Here is a 17,258-nt window from a genome sequence, read left to right as displayed (position 1 = left end):
TCCTGGCGATTCATGGATGATTAAAGGCAGGAGTGGGAAAGGGTGGGGGAGGGAATGGACAGCACTGTGCAATGACTACCTTTAACTACCACAATAAAAACAACAACAACAACAAAGCAAGATGCATGTAGGGATACTGTTTAACGGAGAAATTTGATTAAGAGAAGGATCTGAACATTTGTTATGATGCATTAATCTTTGCAGCATTGAAGCTCAATCCCAGGCAGGAATGCTGGGCAAGAGCTATAGTCCAGATCCAGAAATTCTCCTCTGGCAAAAGGGAAATAGGCAGTGCCTTAAGGAGGCACATCACTCACTTGGGATGGAGGAGTCTGACGTGCCTCCACAGGCCAACCTGACAAAGAGTGACCACAGCACAGCATTCTGCCTGAGCACGGTTGGTTCTAAGTAGGAAGGTGAAGAGGGGGCGGGGGGTTGGCACATACGCTTATTTGTGCATGAAGATAAACTAGCCTGTAGTTTTTAATGCCAGTCATTTTTGGAAGGAAGACTGGGAAACTTCCAGATTAACGGTGAATAAGGAATGTGGACTTCGACCTACCATGGTAGGCTGTTTGCACCAAAACCACGAGGACAGAGACGCAGGCCATGGCCGAGGAGTACTGTGCAGGCATCCACACCCACCAGTGTGCAAGAGTAACTGTACATACTTCAAGCAAGGCTCCACAGCAGACGCCGTCACGCAGGAGAAAGCCAGGAGAGAGGCTGGAGAGATGACTGAAGGTCTCAGAATACTTGCTGCTCTTCCAGTGGCCCCTACGTGAGTTCCCAGAACCTGTGGTGAGCAATTCACAGCTGACGTAACTTCAGTTCCGGGGCACCCCACATCCTCTCTGGCCTCTGTGGGCACTGCACAGGTGTGGTATACACACAGACAAGTAGGCAAACCTCTGTGAGTTCAAGGTCAGCTTGGTCTATATGGTAAGTTCCAGGCCAACCAAGACTACAGTAGTGAGACCCTGAGCCACAAACGAACAAACCACACCAAATAAATCTTAAGATAAGAAGAGAAATAGAGAAAGAGAGGCACAGACACAGAGAGAAACAGACAGACACACAGGACAGTTCATCAAAGCAGATTCTGACACTTTTGGAGTTCAGCAGTCTGTCCTATCTATGGGATGAACCTGAAAATACTGGGGGAGTCATTTAAATCTCTCCTGTGAAAAAAGTTTTAAAAATCCTGTGACAACAGTAATAACAAAAAGCCTAGAAAGATGCGATCTTAACTATAACATGCTCATAGATTTGAATCCTGGTCCTCAGTCAGGGAAAATGGTTATAGTGAAAACTTTGAGGGCAGCTGGCAAAACCAAAATAAGGATGGTTAGTTTAGTGAAAGTTAATGTTTAACTTAGCTAAGAGATAAGCATTCAAAGGTAAATGTTAAATTTCTTAAAGTTGATAGCTGCTATCTAAGAAATATGTCCTTGTTTTTAAAGGCGTACTCTAAAATGCAAAGCCGCGAGGTGGCCTATCACGCTCCCTATCCGAGGGCACTTTTTTGATGATGGTGGAAGAAGAGCAACTCTAGGAGAACTAGGACCAGATGAGAGAGAGAGTCTGGGGTGATAGGCTAGGGTCAGATGGAAGGGGAGGAGGATTTCCCCTATCAGGGACTAGGGTAAGAGAGTAGGGGGAGAAGAGGGAGGGAGGTTGGATTGGGGGGAGACGAGGGAGAGGGCTAGAGCTGGGATACAAACTGAATAAAGTGTAATAAATGATACCAATAAAAATTTTTAAAAATAAAGGAGAAAAAAAGGGGCTGTGGACTATCTAGGAAAATAAACAAGAACTTTTCCCTTAACTCTTCTTTAAACACGTGGGTCCCGACTGGCCTGCCTGCGGTCCCAGCGGCTGGAGTAAAGACTTTTCTTTGTCTGTAAAGTGTGTCTGGCTGGCCATCTCTGGTGGGCTCCCTGTAAAACATCCCTGGTAGCTCTGGGTCCCTCAGGGTGTTTCGCTAAAGGCTGTCCTCCTGCCTTAGCCTTCTAGAATAACTACAGGCCTATGTGCAAGTTCTGTTCATCACAGAACAGCAGGCCTAAGCCAGCTGCTGTCCGGGGCCAAAGCCTTCCCACTTCACAAGCATGCCTCCGGGGCTACTGCCTGCCTATTTCCTCTGCCCTGGGGCTGAGAACAAGCCCGCTGGCATTCACTGAGGGCTGAGTCCATGGTGCCCTCTTAGTTCCCTTAGAATAGCAAGTCTCAATCTGTGGGTGACCCTTGGGGGGTGTCAAATGACACTTTCACTCATTGGAAGACCGTTGGAAAACAGATTTTTACTTTATGATCCATAACAGTAGCAAAATTACAGTTATGAAGTAGCAATGAAAATAATTTCATAGTTGGAGGTCGCCACAAGAGGAGGAACTGTATAAAGGCTGCAGCATCAGGAAGATTGAGAGCCAGTGCCTTAGACCTGTCCATCTCAGCCTTAGGCCCACCCTGCCCCCACAAAGCCTGTGTAACCCCTCCAGGCTCTTGTAGCCAGCAGGTTAAAAGCGGGTTCAGCTTATTATAGTGTCCAGGACCAACTTCTTAGGAATGGCACCAGCCACAAGGGGCTGGGCCCTCCAACCCAAATTATTAATTCAGAAACTGTTTCACAGACGGGCACACAGGCCACTCCCATGAAGGCAGTTCCTCAGCGAGACTCCCTCTTCCCAGTTACTCTAGTTCGTGTCACACTGGTAAAACAAAACAACAAAATTCTAAACAGAACAGTGCCTTAAAGTAAGTAAGTTCTCATTGTGATTACATTCATTCTTAGGTCCCAACCCCCTTCGGTGAATGAGTTGTTTCTTTTTCTGCTCTGTTTTTTATTCAGCAAGTTGGTTACTGGTATATAGAAAATCCATTAGCTATTTTGTTGTGTTCTGATTGTGTATCTGCCACTTTGCTGAAAGTATTTATGAGGGTCTAAGACTTTTTGGTGGAGTTTTTAGGAGCTTTTTAGCATATGTTGTGTATACGTTGTCTACAAGAGGGACAACTTGGTTTCCTCTTTTTCTATTTGTATCATTTCTTATATCTAGGCTTGTAGCTCTAGAAAAGACCTTGGTTACTATGTTGAATGAGAGTGGGGAGAGTGGAAACCCTGTCTTGTTCCAGATTTTAGAGGAAATCTTTGTTTCCCCTCATTTGGTACAAGCGACCCTAAAGCTAGCCTCAAGGTTTGCTGTGTATCCCTTTATCGTGTTGAAGTATTCTCCTAGTCCTAGTCCCTTCAAAGTTGTTTGTTCAGACACAGGGATGCTAAACTCTGTTAAAGGTCTCTTCTACATTATTTGAGGTGATGGTGTGATCTTGTCCTCCAGTCTTGTATACTTACTTACACTCATTGATTTGTGTACATGAACTAAGCTTAAATCCCTGAAATGAAACCAAATTGGTCATGGGTACTCTTTTTTTCTCTTATTTTTAAATCAGCTTTATTGCATTTTATTTATTTAGCATGCACCTGTCTGTCTGCCTGTGCGGTATATGTGTGCATGTACGTGTGCCACAGTGCTCATGTGGAGGTCAGAGGACGGCTTTCAGGGGTCAGGACTCTCTTTCCACTGCATGGATCTTCTTGATTGTCAGGCTTGGTGGCGAGTTCCTTCACCTGCTGAGCCTTCTTGTCAGTGCTCATCTTCTTTCAAAAAAAAAAAAGTGTGTTTTTAGATTTATTTGTATGTTTTATTTTATGTATGTATGTGCTGTCAGAAGTCAGAAGACATCAGATCCCCTGGAATTGGAGTTACGGATAGTTCTGAGCCATGAGGGTGTGGGCCTGTACCGTTACAAGGGCAGGGAAGTGCTCTTCACTGCTGAGGCAACCCCCCCCCGTCCTGTGTCTTATCTCCTTAACATGCTCTTCATTCCTTTTCCTGTTTAAAAATTACTTTTCTGGTGAGCACACAGAGCAATGGGTCCTTTAGACGTGTTCATTCTGCTTTAGCCTCAGTCCATCTGCTTCTGCCTTCATGTGTTCTTGATTTTGTTTACCAAAATTTGACTGAAATTTTTTGTTATTGTTGTTTCTGTGTTCACCAAGGAAGTTGTACTATAAATTTCCTTTCTTCATCTTCTGGTTTTGTGCCAGGGAAATCCTGGCTTTGTAGAATTTAGTAGTATTCCTACTGTTTGTGTTGTGTGGGCCAGGAGCGTGTGTATTTGCTCCTCTGAGAGTGTCTGAAAGAATCTTGCAGAGAACCCATTTGTCTAGTCTGTGTTTATCTCTGTTGGGAGGCTTTTTTGTTTTTTGTTTTCCAAGATAGGGTCTCTCTGTGTAACAGCCCTGGCTGTCCTGACACTTGCTCTATAGACCAGGCTGGCCTCGAACTCACAGAGATCTGCCTGCCTCTGACTCCAGAGTGCTGGCGCAAAGGCGTGTGCCACCATGACCCCCTGCTGGGAGGCTTTTCATGTCCACTCTGACCTCACTGATAGCGGTGGACCTGCATAAGCTGCGTCCTCTCTGTTACTCAACTACGTGCAAGCTGCACAGAGAGACAACCAGGCAGTGGGCGTGCTGCCCCACCTCAGAGTTTCCAGTCACCACAGTTAGCATGAATCATTCTTATGCTAAAGTTGAAGAGTGCAAGCTTCTTCAAGCGTCTTCTCATGTCATATGTAATTTTTAATAAAAAAAATTACTGTTTTAACCACAAATAATTATTTTAACAAAAAATAATTTGGTTAAAATTTTTAACATATATATATATATATATATGTCATTATTTTTATTTTATATGTATGGATATTTTGTGTGTATTATGTAAGTGTACCACTTGTATACCTGATGTCCTTGGAGGACAGAAGAGGTTGTCAGACCCCTAGAACCATGGTTACCTGCCGTGTGGGTGCTGGAAATTGAACCAGGGTCCTCTGGGGTCCTCTGGAAGAGTAGCCAGTGCTCTTACCCACAAACTGTCTTTTTTAGTCCCTCCTATTGTTTTGTTTTCTTTTAAGATTCTTTTAAAGGTTCTTAAAATTATATACTGTGTGTGCATGTGTGTGTGCATGTGTGTGTGCGCGAGTGTGTGTGTGTGTGCTTGTGCCTGAGTGTCTGTTTCTCCAAGCTGTGTGGAGGTCAGAGGACAATCTGCAGGAGTTGGTTCTCTTCTTCCACCGCTGTGTGGGACCTGGACATCAAACTGAAGTCATCGGTTTGGTTGCAAGCACCTTTAGCCATCTCGGTAGACCGACCTATCTTCTCCCACTTTCTTCTTCTATGTGTATTTATTTGCACATATGGATGTGGACTCACATGCACACCTGGAGCATCAGACCCCCTGGAACTAGAGTTACAGATGATAACACAGTGTGTGTTCTGGGATCTAAGCCAGGGTCCTATGCAAGAGTAGCAAGGGCTCTGATCCCCCGAGCTTCCTCTCCAGCTCCTCGTGTGTGTGTGTGTGTGTGTGTGTGTGTGTGTGTGTGTTAACTAATTATTACTTTCTGAAATTTAACTTTTTCTGTCTCAGTCTTTGAGTAAAACCTGTAATTTATCCAAAGAGCTTGATTGTTTTTATGAGAAAGATAAAGGCAGGGACTGGAGAGATGGTTTGGTTCCCAGCACCCACATGATAGCTTATTTACTAAAATAAAGTAAAGTAAAACCTCTTAGGCTGATGGCCCATAGGAAAAGGCACTTGCTGCCAAGCCTGACTACCTGAGTTTCACCCTGAGAATTCAAAGGTAACAAGGGAAAACAGACATTCTCAACTAGAGTGGGTGCTTTTCATTCTATTTTATTTGGGTTCTTCTACCTCTTCCAACCCCACAACTCTAGGTAGGAGAGAAGGCACAGGTTAGAGGGCACAGGGATGGAGACCTCTTTAGACTTAGTTCCTTGGGACAAGTACAATCTTTGTAGTCAGGATATCCAGCAGTCCAGAAAAACAACAACAGCAAATGCAGCAGCAGGACAAACCAGCAGCAGGAGCAGCAGCAGGAGCAGCAGCCACCTTCTTCCTTCAAGCTCTCCCGTCCGTCTCTGGGCTCTGGCATTTATACCCTCGCAGAGTCCTCAGAATTAAACTATCTGCAGCTGGAAAAGATCACACCCCTCTCAGAGCACAGACAATCATAGTTAACAGCTGTGGACAAACTAAGACAGCACCTGGGGTGAAAACAAAACATGTTTACATAATATAAGTGAGTTTTTAAAGACACGGAAATCCCCACTACCTGTCAACTTCCATAGGGAGGCCCTCTCCCTGGTGGGTGTGCTCACACTCACAGGCACAGCTAACCTAAGTGCTCTTTTGTTTGTTTGTTTTCAATACAGGGTTTCTCTGTGCAGCCTTGGCTGTCCTGGACTTGCTTTGTAGACTAGGCTGGCCTTGAACTCACAGAGATCAGCCTGCCCCTGCCTCCCTGAGTGCTGGATTACAGGTGTGCACCACTGTGCCAGGCTGCTTTAAAAAGCCTGTTTATGATAATTTATCACATGTAGAAGGAAGCCTAAGAGTTAAAAAGTCAGCCTTTACAATCTCGAGTCCAGCCTGTGTTTACATTTATCTTAGTTCAAATAATAGTTATTGAATCTTTAACTGTAGATATTACTGCTTGATTTAGTTATTTTATAAAGAAAATTTGTGTATATAACTTGGCTTTGCTGTTGAAAACTTCAATATTCTTAAATAACATAGAAACCTAGAAGGAAAGTCATTCCAGAAATAATGAACAATGGCTATTTTTATTACTTTTTAAACAAACTATCTTTATTTATTTGTTAACATTTTCCTCATTTTAGTTATTATCTTTAATTTATTTTATTTATCTTTATTTTTAACACTACCTTATTTTTTCTGATAAGAATTTTTTATCTTCTCTAATATAAAATCCCTCCTTAAAAAAAATAATTCATTTTATTTTATGTGTGTGAGTGATTTGCCTGTGTGTGGTGGTCTCTGAGGAATACAGATGAGGGCATTGGACCTCCGAGGACTGGAGTTACGGCTGCTTCTAAATGGCCAGATGGGTCTGGAAATCAAACCCGGGTCCTCTGGGAGAGCAGCCAGTGATCCTAACTGCCAAGCCATCTCTCTCGCCCCATCAAGAGAAATTTTTTTAAAGCATATTTTTGCCCAGGCTGTCTCTAAGCTCTCAGACTCAAGTGATCCTACCGAGAAGCCCTCTTGAGTAGCTATGAATACAAACAGCACCACACCCAGCTAAGAGAATTTTTAGAGTGAAATTTAAATTGTAGATTTTATTGTCTTTGATATTGTCAATTACGGTTCACGGCTGAGGGCTTCCTCAGCGAGAGATAAGTTCAACCTTTGGCCGTTGTTTTCTATGAAGCCCACGGTTGCGATCCCTGAACTCCCTCATTTGGAGACAGAGAAAGGAGCACGCTCACTGCAGAGTCAGCGGCGGTCCCTAAATAATAACCGAACGCTCAGGACTACAGTGATTGGCAGGAGGAAAATGACAACCAGTTATTTAGGAGTTATAATTCAAAACATTATCGTATGTGTTGTGTGGGCGTGTGTACACGTGTTGTCTGTCTCTGGTGGGGGAGGGGCATGTGCACTTGTAAGGAAGGCACCGAACCCCCTGGAGCTGGAGGTACAGGCAGCTGTGAGAAATACCACACGGTGATGGGATCAAACTCAGATTCTCGGTAAAAGCAACTAGCACACTTTCCTGCTTGAACTCACAGAGATCCTTCTGAGTGCTTCTCCTCCTGCGTGCCTGAATTAAAGATGCACATCACCACTCCAGGGAGCACTTTTAATCACTGAGCCAGACTCCAGCCCCAGCCAGTGCTCTCTCTTAGAACTAAAGCCTCAGCTTTTTTTTATTTTTTATTTTGAAGACAGGGTCTCACTGCCCAGCCTGGTCTTTAACTGCTCTTTGGCCCAAGCTACCCTCAAACTTCTGAGCTTTTTGCTTCAGCCTTCCAAGGAGATGATGTCACAGGTTTGTGACATCAGGCTCAGGATTTCTTTTATTATTTTAATCCTCATTTTTTGTTACAGTAAAGCTAGGTTACTATATCAGTAATACTGCCAGAATGCTAAAATATTTTCATACGTGTAATTATTACATATAAGTACATATAAATATATATATAAGTGCATAATACTCACTAAAAGTAATTACAAACTAAGTTTAGAAACTATTTTGGCTATTAGTGATCATGAACGGTTAGAAATTGTCATAAATTCTTTGCAGCCACACTGATCAGAGAGTATATTTTTATTATTGCTTGTGAGCCCATGGAGGTCTAACTCAGGCAGTCAAACTTGAGTAGCAAGTGCTTTTTTTACCGGCTGAAATACATTGCCAGCCCAAAAGAGGGCATTTAATGACCTCAACACTGTGTGTCTTCATGAGTGTGTGTGTGTGTGTGTGTGTGTGTGGTGCCCAGTCTTCTGGTGTTGTAGTTAACAGACAATTGTGAACCACTCAACATGGGTACTGGGAATCAAACTTCGGGCCCTCTGGAAGAAGATGGCTCTTAACCACTGAGCCATTTTTCCAGTTGGTTTTCTGGCAGGATCTCACGAATGTAGACAAGACCAAACTCAAAGCTGCTAATTCTCCAGCTCCCACCTTCACTGTTAGGATTACAGGCATGAAGTACAAGTCTGTGTTAATCTATGTTAATCACCAGGCAAAAATAAGACCACTACCACAGTTTTTTTTTTTAGCCAAATCTGAAGCAAGCTTTAATGAAATACTGGCCAGGATGGTGGATGCTGGCCAGGGCTATTCCAGGGTTCCTAGAAAATGGCCACAGTCTGAGATATTCTCCTTTGAGGGACTTGGAGGGATTGACCTATGACCAGGCAGCTTACGGCTGTCAACCCAACAGTATCCATGCTTTGGGCGGGGCCCTGGTGTCGGGCGAGGCTGAACCATTCATGCCCCATCACCTTCTTTGAAGACCTTTCAGTCACTGCTAGGAGCTGGGGTCTCTATCTGGCCTAGCAAGCTTTTCCACTAAACATTTTCAGTGCTCCTTCAGGAGACCTCTATAGATGCTTGCTGCTTTTCTCAGCATGGTGAAGGCAGCCTGGGGGCCTGGGAACGTCTCTAGGCACATGCCTCCTGAGGTGGACCCTCAGACCTGGAGCTCTAGAGTGATGTTCGGCTTTAGGACTGGGGTGGGTGGTTGAATCTCACTGGGGCCTCCAGGAAATGTGAATCCTACTGGTTGAAAATGAGACCTCCACTACAAGTTTTGAGCCAAATCTTAAACAAACGTCAATATTGACCAGGATGTTGGACTCTGGCCAGGTCCATTCCAGGGTTCCCAGAAATGCCCATGAGCTGCATTGTTCAGACGCTCTAAAGGCAAACCAGCCAGGCTTCGTAGGCTTTTGTCAGGAGCACACACACACCCCCACCTACCTGTCACCGAGGGCATCTGGTCAGCTGGGTTGACCGACCCTGTTTAAGGAAGTGACGCTCGTGACTCGAGTCAGATGTAGGCAGAGCCTCCTCAGGAAGTATCCGTTCTTCCACAAGGGCTCAAAGGTCAGAAGCACTTTCGTTTTATGGCTTTCTTAGGGACAATAATTAAAACTTCTAACTTTGGCTCTCACACCTGACAACAAGGGTTTTAATATAGGCAGGTTTATTAATATTTCCCTTTATCTTTTGCTTAGGGATCTCTTCCAACTGTAAACAAACAAAAAAAAAAAACTTGACTTATTTTAAAGTTTTTGTAATTTTACTTTTAGTATTTGATCTGGAACTCTTGATTTAAGGAGGGTGGGATTTCCCTTTGTCCCCCCAGCACACAGTAGTCCCTATCTCCCCTTCCGTACATTTTTTTATCATGTGCTTCCCGTTTATTTTTTTAATTAAATCTTGATCCTTCTGAGAACCATAGAACTTCAATTGTGGTCAGTGTCAGGAATCAAGCCTCCCATGGCCTACATTTGGAAGAACCGCTTCCCAACTGACCACTTCCTGCGCTTCCTCTTCAAGTCTGTACCAAGAAGCGGTTAGGGGAAGTAGGCCATTGAGTAACGGCTTGCTGGAATTCGGAGACAGGGCCCGGGGAGGTTACAGCCTTTTCACTCCGTAGGCAGTGTTTATCTCCTGGGCTTGCTGGTTTTCTTTATCTTATCCGACGCACCCAAGTTTTCCTTGAATTGAGGTTAGACAGCACTCTGGGCCGCCTCCTGCCAGCTACACCCATCTGCCCTTCTTGGGCTACACTCTGAGCGAGTCCGGAGACGGCGGGCACAGTGAACCCCGTCCCGCGACACCGCGGCTTGGGGGCGAAGCGATGCTGGACAGAGAAGGGGACCTTCCCGCGAGGGCAGCTCGCTGAGCAATCTCCTCTGCGCCCGCCAGAAGGCGCCGCGGCGCTGGCCATCCCCGCGCAGAGCCGGAGCCTCCGCCGCAGCCAGCCCGGGCTCTGCGCTGCGGTGTGAGCGCGGGGCAGGGGCCTGAGCCCTCCGCAGCCTGCCAGGGCCGCTCGGCGCCAGCGCTCCCGGCCTCGGGGCTGGGGCTGGGCGCGGCGGACCTACGATTCAGTCCTCCCCGGGAGGACACCTCCAGAACCGCCCCCACCCCGCGGTCCACAGAGCCCGGGAGCCCGCCCGCGGGAGGAGGCGATCCCCCCACACACTGTCAGGCTCCCGCCCAGCACCCGCATCTGGCCGCCCCCGGCCTCATGAGGACCCCCCGGCCGGGGCGGAGAGCCGGGCGCCGCCCGGACCGCGAGCTTGCCGCGGCCCTAGAGCGTTAGACAGGTCAGTGCTGGCGCTCCCGGCGGCCGCGGTGTGGGCAGGGACGGCGTCCTCCGGGCCCCGCGCACCGTCCCCGCGGCGCGCCGGGGCCACCGGGGGTCAGCTCGGCCGGGCCCCCGCAGGCGCGGGCGCGGGCGCGAGGCCGTGCCTTCCCCCACAGGCCGGGGGTACCACACAGCCCTTCCGCAGTACCCCGGCCCGGGGGATGCCCCTGGGGTGGGGGCGGGGCCCCCAGGGCCGCGCACCCAAGGTCTGGCACGTCACCATGCCGGATCCCGGCGATGTGCGGAAACCCAAATGTAAGAGAGAGAGGAGGAAGAATGGAGGCCGGGAGACCCCGGCGGGGGGCACGAGGGGACGGGCGCGCGCCGTGCCCGGCGGAGATGGATGGCCTTCTGAACCTGCGCGGCCCTCCAAGGCGGCGCGGTCCAGGGTCCCAGCCCTCACCTCCCCTCGGCCCCTGGTCACCCCTGTCCCTCCCCCACCTCAGGATGCGGCTGGGCCGCCGGGCCCTCTATGCGCTAGTCCTGCTGCTCGCCTGCGCCTCGCTGGGACTCCTGTACGCCAGCACCCGAGACGCGCCAGGTCTCCCCAACCCTCTGGCCTTGTGGTCGCCCCCACAAAGCCCCCCGAGGCTCGACCTGCTAGACCTTGCCCCTGAGCCCCGCTACGCACACATCCCGGTCAGGATCAAGGAGCGAGTGGTGGGGTGAGTGGAGACCGCGGCGAGGCGGCGACAGCGCAGAGCACGCTGGAGAGGGTGGCCGGGGAGCTTTTGTTTCCTCCAGTGCTGGACTCGGATGCTGCTTTCTGCTGACTGGTTGGGTGCAGTGGAGGGGGGTGGGGTGGGGAGAGCTACCGAGGCTTGAACTGGGGGGAGGGGGAGATGGCAAATCTATCCTCCTGAGCCTTGTCACCGGTGCTGGGCCGTGGGAGGACAGCAGAGGTTAGAGCTCCCAGAGACCTGCTGTCGTGATGTGGAAGGGTTCCGGAGTAGTGGCTACGTAGACAGCCAAGGGACGGGCCCTGTCCACACATCTGTAAAGCTACCTGGTCTGCGGGCAGGGTTGAGGGATCTCCCGTGGGGGCGGGGGGCTACGTTCTGGGAGATAATCGGAGCTTAGGGACCTGGGCCCTGAAGACCCTTCTCCCTGCTCTAGGCTGCTGGCTCAGAAGAATTGCAGTTGTGAGTCCAGGGGAGGGCGCTTGGCCTTGCCATTCCAGAGACAGGTTCGGGCGGTTGACCTCACTAAAGCCTTCAACCCTGAGGAGTTGAGGGCCGTTTCTGTCGCCAGGGAGCAGGAATACCAGGCCTTCCTTGCCAGGTACCAGTGAGAATGGAGGGTCCAGCTCTTCCGAGGGCGGGCCGTGGTGGTCCTCCTGTGACCCCGTTGGAAGAAAGGTCTCCTTTCCTTCTCGACTCTTCTGTCCTTCCCCCTGCAGGACTCAGTCCCTGGCTGACCAGCTGCTCATAGCTCCTGCCAACTCCCCCTTGCAGTATCCCGTGCAGGGTGTGGAGGTTCAGCCTCTCAGGAGCATCCTGGTGCCAGGTAAGGGGGAGGGGCCAGGCCACTGAGGATGGCAGAGTTGCAGGCTGGATGGAGAAAAATGAGGGGGTCACGGCATGAAAGGTGGAGGCATCTGACAACAGGGGCTTGGGAGGTGGAGGTGGGCCAGAAGGAACTGCAAAGACCCTGGGAGGTTTGTGGAGAGAGATCCCGTCTTTGAGAGCTGGATAGGCACGCCAGGCCATGGAAGAAATGTGCCTTTGTTGGAAAGGAGTTGAAAAGCAGTCCCTCCGGGGTGGGCTGTGCACACAGTCCTGCCGAGGCCTCCACAGGAGAAGCGGACATGAAGTTCTATTACTGTGCGGTGAAAAGGGGAGAGAAAATGAGGAAGAAACCAGGGCTGCCTGGTAATTCTGTTTCCCCATTCTTCCTCCCAGGGCTAAGCCTGCAAGAAGCTTCTGTTCAAGAGGTCTATCAGGTGAGAGAAAACGTCAAAGCGACCAGGTGGGCATGGAGAATGGAGAATGGAGGGTGCCAGATCCACCAAGAGGGATGCAAGAAAGGCACGGGGTGGGTCGGGGGCCTAACCCTGCTCCCTTTCGCCCCCTGCCAGGTGAACCTGACCGCCTCCCTAGGCACCTGGGACGTGGCAGGGGAAGTGTCTGGAGTGACCCTGACCGGAGAGGGGCAGCCAGACCTCACCCTCACCAGCCCAGGTCTGGATAAACTCAACCGGCAGCTGCAACTGGTCACTTACAGCAGCCGAAGCTATCAGGCCAACACGGCAGACACAGGTGGGAGGCCAGAGTGTGTGTGTGTGTGTGTGTGTGTGTGTAGAGGCGGGCTGAAAGAACAGAAAGAGCCCAGAAAAACTGAAGAAGCAGGTGATAGAGGGTGTGGGAGGCAGTGGCCAGAACTGCTTAGACACACAATGGATGTTGCAAGTGGGCCAGCAGGGCCAGGACTGAGAGGAGCCTTTGTCTATCTGCCACCAGAACAGGCCAGGGGGAAACCAGAGACTGGGCTGTGTTTCCACTTCTGTCCATCACTCCACCATCGCGGCTCCAGGAAGTAACCTGTTCCTAGAGCCAGAGGTCTCAGGCTGTTTCTAGCCCAACCTTGCCAAACTCCCTTCCTCTTGATTTTTCTCCAAAGCTTGCCTTACTGAGTCTGCTTCTACCTTAGGGCCTTTCCACCTGCCATTTTCTGGAATGCTCTTCTCCAAAATCTTTTCATGACTGGCTCCTTCTTGATTTTTACATCTGTGCTCAAATGTCTCCCCTTTGATTGAGGCACTCAGTGTTCCTTGCCTCAGTTTTTGTTTAACACCAGTAGTGTAACCCTAGACTTTTCATATTTACTCACCCTGAAACCAGAATGATGAGATCCCCGCAGCATTCTGTTTGCAACAGGGCCATTTACTTTGCTGTGCCTTACGCTTCATTTCCTGTAATAGGAGTTTATTTAATGGGATTATTGTGAAGATTAATTGGCTTTATCTATTTTGAACACATTTTTCAATTTCTTGTTTTGTTTTTGAAACCATCTCATTTCCTGTAGCTCAGGCTGGCCTCAAACTCACATTGAGCAGATCTTGACTCCTGGTCCTCAAGTTTTTATCTCCCAACTCCCAGAATTACAGGTGTTTGCCACCACACCCAATTTACAGAAAATTTTAAAGCTGTGTAGCACGGAGCAAACTACAGTAGTCCATGCCTGTAATCTTAACCATGGCAGGAGAGAGAAAGTTCAAGGGTCGCCTAGGCCACAGCAAAACCCTGTCTTATATGCACGTGTGTGCGCGCCATGTAGTAAATGTTCAGTAAAGATTAACTTTTTAAGTTAGCTTTTTCCAACATGTACTAATGCTCACATATAATCCTAGCGCTCAGGGAACCCAGCAGGGTAGAATTGCCTCTGTGTTGAAGCAAGCCTGGGCTACACAGCAAATAGCATACCAGCCAGATGTAGATAGGCTAGACTCTGCCTCAAGGAGCCAGATGGGGAGGTGTTGGGGGGGGCATCATCTTGTTCCTCTTCCTAAGCTGTTAGTTTCTGGTCAGTGTGCTTGTGGAGCATGTGCAAGGTTCAGTTCCCCGCCTTGCAGAAGCCTGTACCATGCCATGCCTCATTAGGGGACACCTGTAATCTGGTCAACCGGCAGGGAGGAGGGCTGGGGGCACAGCTGGCCGGTAGAATGCCTGCCAAGCATGTGGGAGGCTCTAAGTTCCGTTTCCAGCCCCCAAAACAACAAAATGTAGTTCCGCAGAAGTCAGAACTGCACCCTCCTGCCCACCGAGGTCTGGAAAGGCAGAACACAGACTAGGAATTTAAATGCTGGCCGGCTGGAAAGTGAACGTTCTTCTAGCCTTACGGGCCCAATCCACATCCTCTCTCCCCAGTCCGCTTCTCCACCAAGGGGCATGAAGTTGCCTTCACCATCCGCATAAGACACCCTCCCAACCCCCGGCTGTACCCACCTTCATCTCTACCCCAGGGAGGTGAGGCTGAAGCTCTGGGGATTAAATCGGGGGGGGGGGGTCGGCCTTGGGAGGGGCTGCTTTCCAATTTCTCTTTCCCACTTTTTTTTCCCCTTGCACTCGACCCTGGCCTTCTTTCAGCCCAGTACAACATCAGTGCTCTGGTTACCATCGCCACCAAGACCTTTCTTCGCTATGATCGGCTACGGGCACTCATTGCCAGCATCCGACGCTTTTACCCTACGGTCACCATAGTCATCGCTGACGACAGCGACCAGCCCGAGCGCATTAGCGACCCCTACGTGGAGCACTATCTCATGCCCTTCGGCAAGGTGCGCTGCCACAAAGCTGAGCCCGGGCGGGGTGCTAGAGGATTCTGGGAAGGGGGCGTGCCCTCAAACTGCCACTTCCCAAGCCTGAGGAACAAGCGTGCGCCCATAAGGCCCCGGAATTCGGTCTTATTCGTTCTGCATTCTTGATGGTGCTTAGCATCTACAATAATAGAATGAATGGATGGCTGTACCGAGCAACAAAACACACAATCAAGATCCTTCTCCAAAAGACTCAAGATCTCTAGGAAGTGGAGTGGGAATCTTCCGGTTTTTTAAAACCTAGTTTCTGGTCATCGGAAAGCACTGAAAGGTCTAGAGAGGGGCTCAGGCTGTTTCGAGGGAGAGGAGAAAGATGTCAGAGGTTTCCCCGTTTGTACAGACGCCCCAACCACATACAACTCTCCTAGGGCTGGTTTGCAGGGCGGAACCTGGCCGTGTCCCAGGTGACCACCAAATACGTGCTGTGGGTAGACGACGACTTCGTGTTCACGGCGCGCACGCGGCTGGAGAAGCTGGTGGACGTGCTGGAGAGGACGCCTTTGGACCTGGTAGGGAGGGGAGCGGAGTGCGGGCCGGAGCAGGGCTTGCCAGGCCACGCCGCGGCCGGTGAAGCGAGTCCGGGGCGGTCTGGGTCCTGCGGTGCCTGCGCCTGCACAGTGAGGGGGGCGGGGCGCACACGGGAAGCACCGTACTCGGGGACCTAGCCCCGAGCATCTAGACCTAGACCTGAGCATCCTCCTGCTCCCCTCAGGTAGGGGGCGCCGTGCGGGAGATCTCGGGCTTCGCTACCACCTACCGGCAGCTGCTGAGCGTGGAGCCGGGCGCCCCAGGCCTTGGGGGCTGCTTCCGGCAGAAGCGCGGCTTCCACCACGAGCTCGTCGGCTTCCCAAGCTGCGTGGTCACCGACGGCGTGGTCAACTTCTTCCTGGCGCGCACGGACAAAGTGCGTGAGGTGGGCTTCGACCCTCGCCTCAGCCGGGTGGCACATCTGGGTGAGTGGCGCCCTCTCCCGGCAAGACCCGGGGAGGCCCCGGCGCGGCCCCGGGTGCTGCCCCTCCGCATGCTCCCGTCCCTCTCCGCACAGACGCTAGAGCAGTCTGCCGCGGTGCACCGAGATCTCCACCTGAGCTCAAATATCGAACGCTCCACTCTGCCTGACACCCCACTCACGCCTCAGACAGCACAGCTGCTGGTCGGCCTTGACCTTCCCCTCCACTGCAAAGGTCACCTCACTTGCCAGCTGCTTCCCCGGGTTCAGACCCTACTTAGAGGAGTGAATCGGTATTCACCAAATGAACCCCACTTTACACAAGAGTAAAACAGACCGAAATAAGCTAAAGTGTCGTTACCAACAGCGTTTTTGCATGGCCGCCCTCCCAGCGTTAGACTTCCACCGGTTTTCTCCCCACTCAGAGGCTTAACCGTGTGCCCTCCCCACCCCCACCCCAGAATTCTTCCTGGATGGACTGGGTTCCCTTCGTGTTGGCTCCTGCTCCGATGTTGTTGTGGACCATGCCTCGAAGGTGAAGCTGCCATGGACATCAAAGGGCGCAGGGGCTGAAACCTATGCCCGCTACCGTTACCCAGGATCACTGGACCAGAGTCAGCTGGCCAAACATCGCCTGCTTTTCTTCAAACACCGGCTGCAGTGCATGACTGCTGAGTGACTGATTCGGGCCTTCCCACTGTCAGGCTGGGCCTGCCTCCTCTTCCCTGCCAGGAATTCCCAGCAACCCCTCCAACCCCTGAGCACTGATGAGCACCCTGCCTTCCCGGCCCTCTTTCCACCAGTCTGATCCCTAACAGGGGCTTGTCCTGGTGACACCCTTCCTTTCTATGAGTGAACAGAGGCCTGATGAGCCTCTCCTCACCACAGCCAGTGCCAAGTCTTCCCCCAACCCCATTCCTATGGGGCAGGAGTGGGGGGTTCACTTTCCAAGTGCCAAAGAGCCCGGAAGGACTCTAAGACCCTAAAGTGGAAACACTCTCACCTCCTGAGGGGGCAGAAAAACTCCCAATGTGCAGCCGCAGGGATGTGTCCCCCCCCCCCAGCTCTGGATCCAGAACCGCGTGTACCGGCTCCAACACACCCCACAGAAAGCACTGTGACTGGAGTTCTGTGGGGCTGGTGAACACACGGTGAAAGCCATTTTTACTTGTGTCTCTGCAGTACTTTCGGCATGGCGGGGCTTGGGGGACGGGAGAGGT

General features: G+C 50.6%; 1 protein-coding gene and 1 long non-coding RNA gene across 5 annotated transcripts; one reads left to right on the top strand and one right to left on the bottom strand.

Moving 5' to 3' along the window:
• The first annotated feature begins 638 nt into the window (after positions 1 to 638).
• Positions 639 to 17,199, top strand: B4galnt1 (beta-1,4-N-acetyl-galactosaminyltransferase 1). 4 transcript variants are annotated; one of them, XM_060370969.1, is made up of 11 exons: positions 639 to 781; positions 11,221 to 11,439; positions 11,891 to 12,055; positions 12,174 to 12,280; positions 12,676 to 12,716; positions 12,852 to 13,032; positions 14,641 to 14,739; positions 14,860 to 15,050; positions 15,458 to 15,598; positions 15,802 to 16,042; positions 16,500 to 17,199. In XM_060370969.1, the coding sequence occupies exons 1-11, from the start codon at positions 735 to 737 to the stop codon at positions 16,715 to 16,717; spliced, it is 1,650 nt and encodes a 549-aa protein (XP_060226952.1). In that variant the 5' UTR covers positions 639 to 734; the 3' UTR covers positions 16,718 to 17,199. The 4 variants fall into 4 exon arrangements, with proteins under 4 accessions (XP_060226952.1, XP_021513374.1, XP_021513365.1 ...); XM_021657699.2 differs by lacking the exon at positions 639 to 781 and adding an exon at positions 10,382 to 10,733; XM_021657690.2 differs by lacking the exon at positions 639 to 781 and having other exon boundaries at positions 10,858 to 11,439.
• On the bottom strand, positions 5,738 to 10,181 carry LOC132648728 (uncharacterized). Its single transcript, XR_009587108.1, has 2 exons — positions 9,379 to 10,181; positions 5,738 to 6,061 (listed from the first exon to the last, which is right to left on the bottom strand). It is a non-coding gene; the product is annotated as an uncharacterized LOC132648728 (long non-coding RNA).
• Positions 17,200 to 17,258: the final 59 nt, after the last annotated feature.

Source organism: Meriones unguiculatus, chromosome 17 (genome assembly GCF_030254825.1).
Source record: "Meriones unguiculatus strain TT.TT164.6M chromosome 17, Bangor_MerUng_6.1, whole genome shotgun sequence".
Taxonomy (NCBI): domain Eukaryota; kingdom Metazoa; phylum Chordata; class Mammalia; order Rodentia; family Muridae; genus Meriones; species Meriones unguiculatus.
Note: the sequence above shows the minus strand (reverse complement) of the source record. Positions and strands in the feature narration are given on the sequence as shown.

Bases quoted from the DNA above. Each gene is read 5' to 3' on its own strand.
- B4galnt1 (XM_021657690.2), top strand. From the start codon at position 11,012: ATGTGCGGAAACCCAAATGTAAGAGAGAGAGGAGGAAGAATGGAGGCC. The intron at 15,051-15,457 runs GTGCGCTGCCAC...CAACTCTCCTAG, and splicing joins ATCTCATGCCCTTCGGCAAG to GGCTGGTTTGCAGGGCGGAA. The intron at 15,599-15,801 runs GTAGGGAGGGGA...TGCTCCCCTCAG, and splicing joins AGAGGACGCCTTTGGACCTG to GTAGGGGGCGCCGTGCGGGA.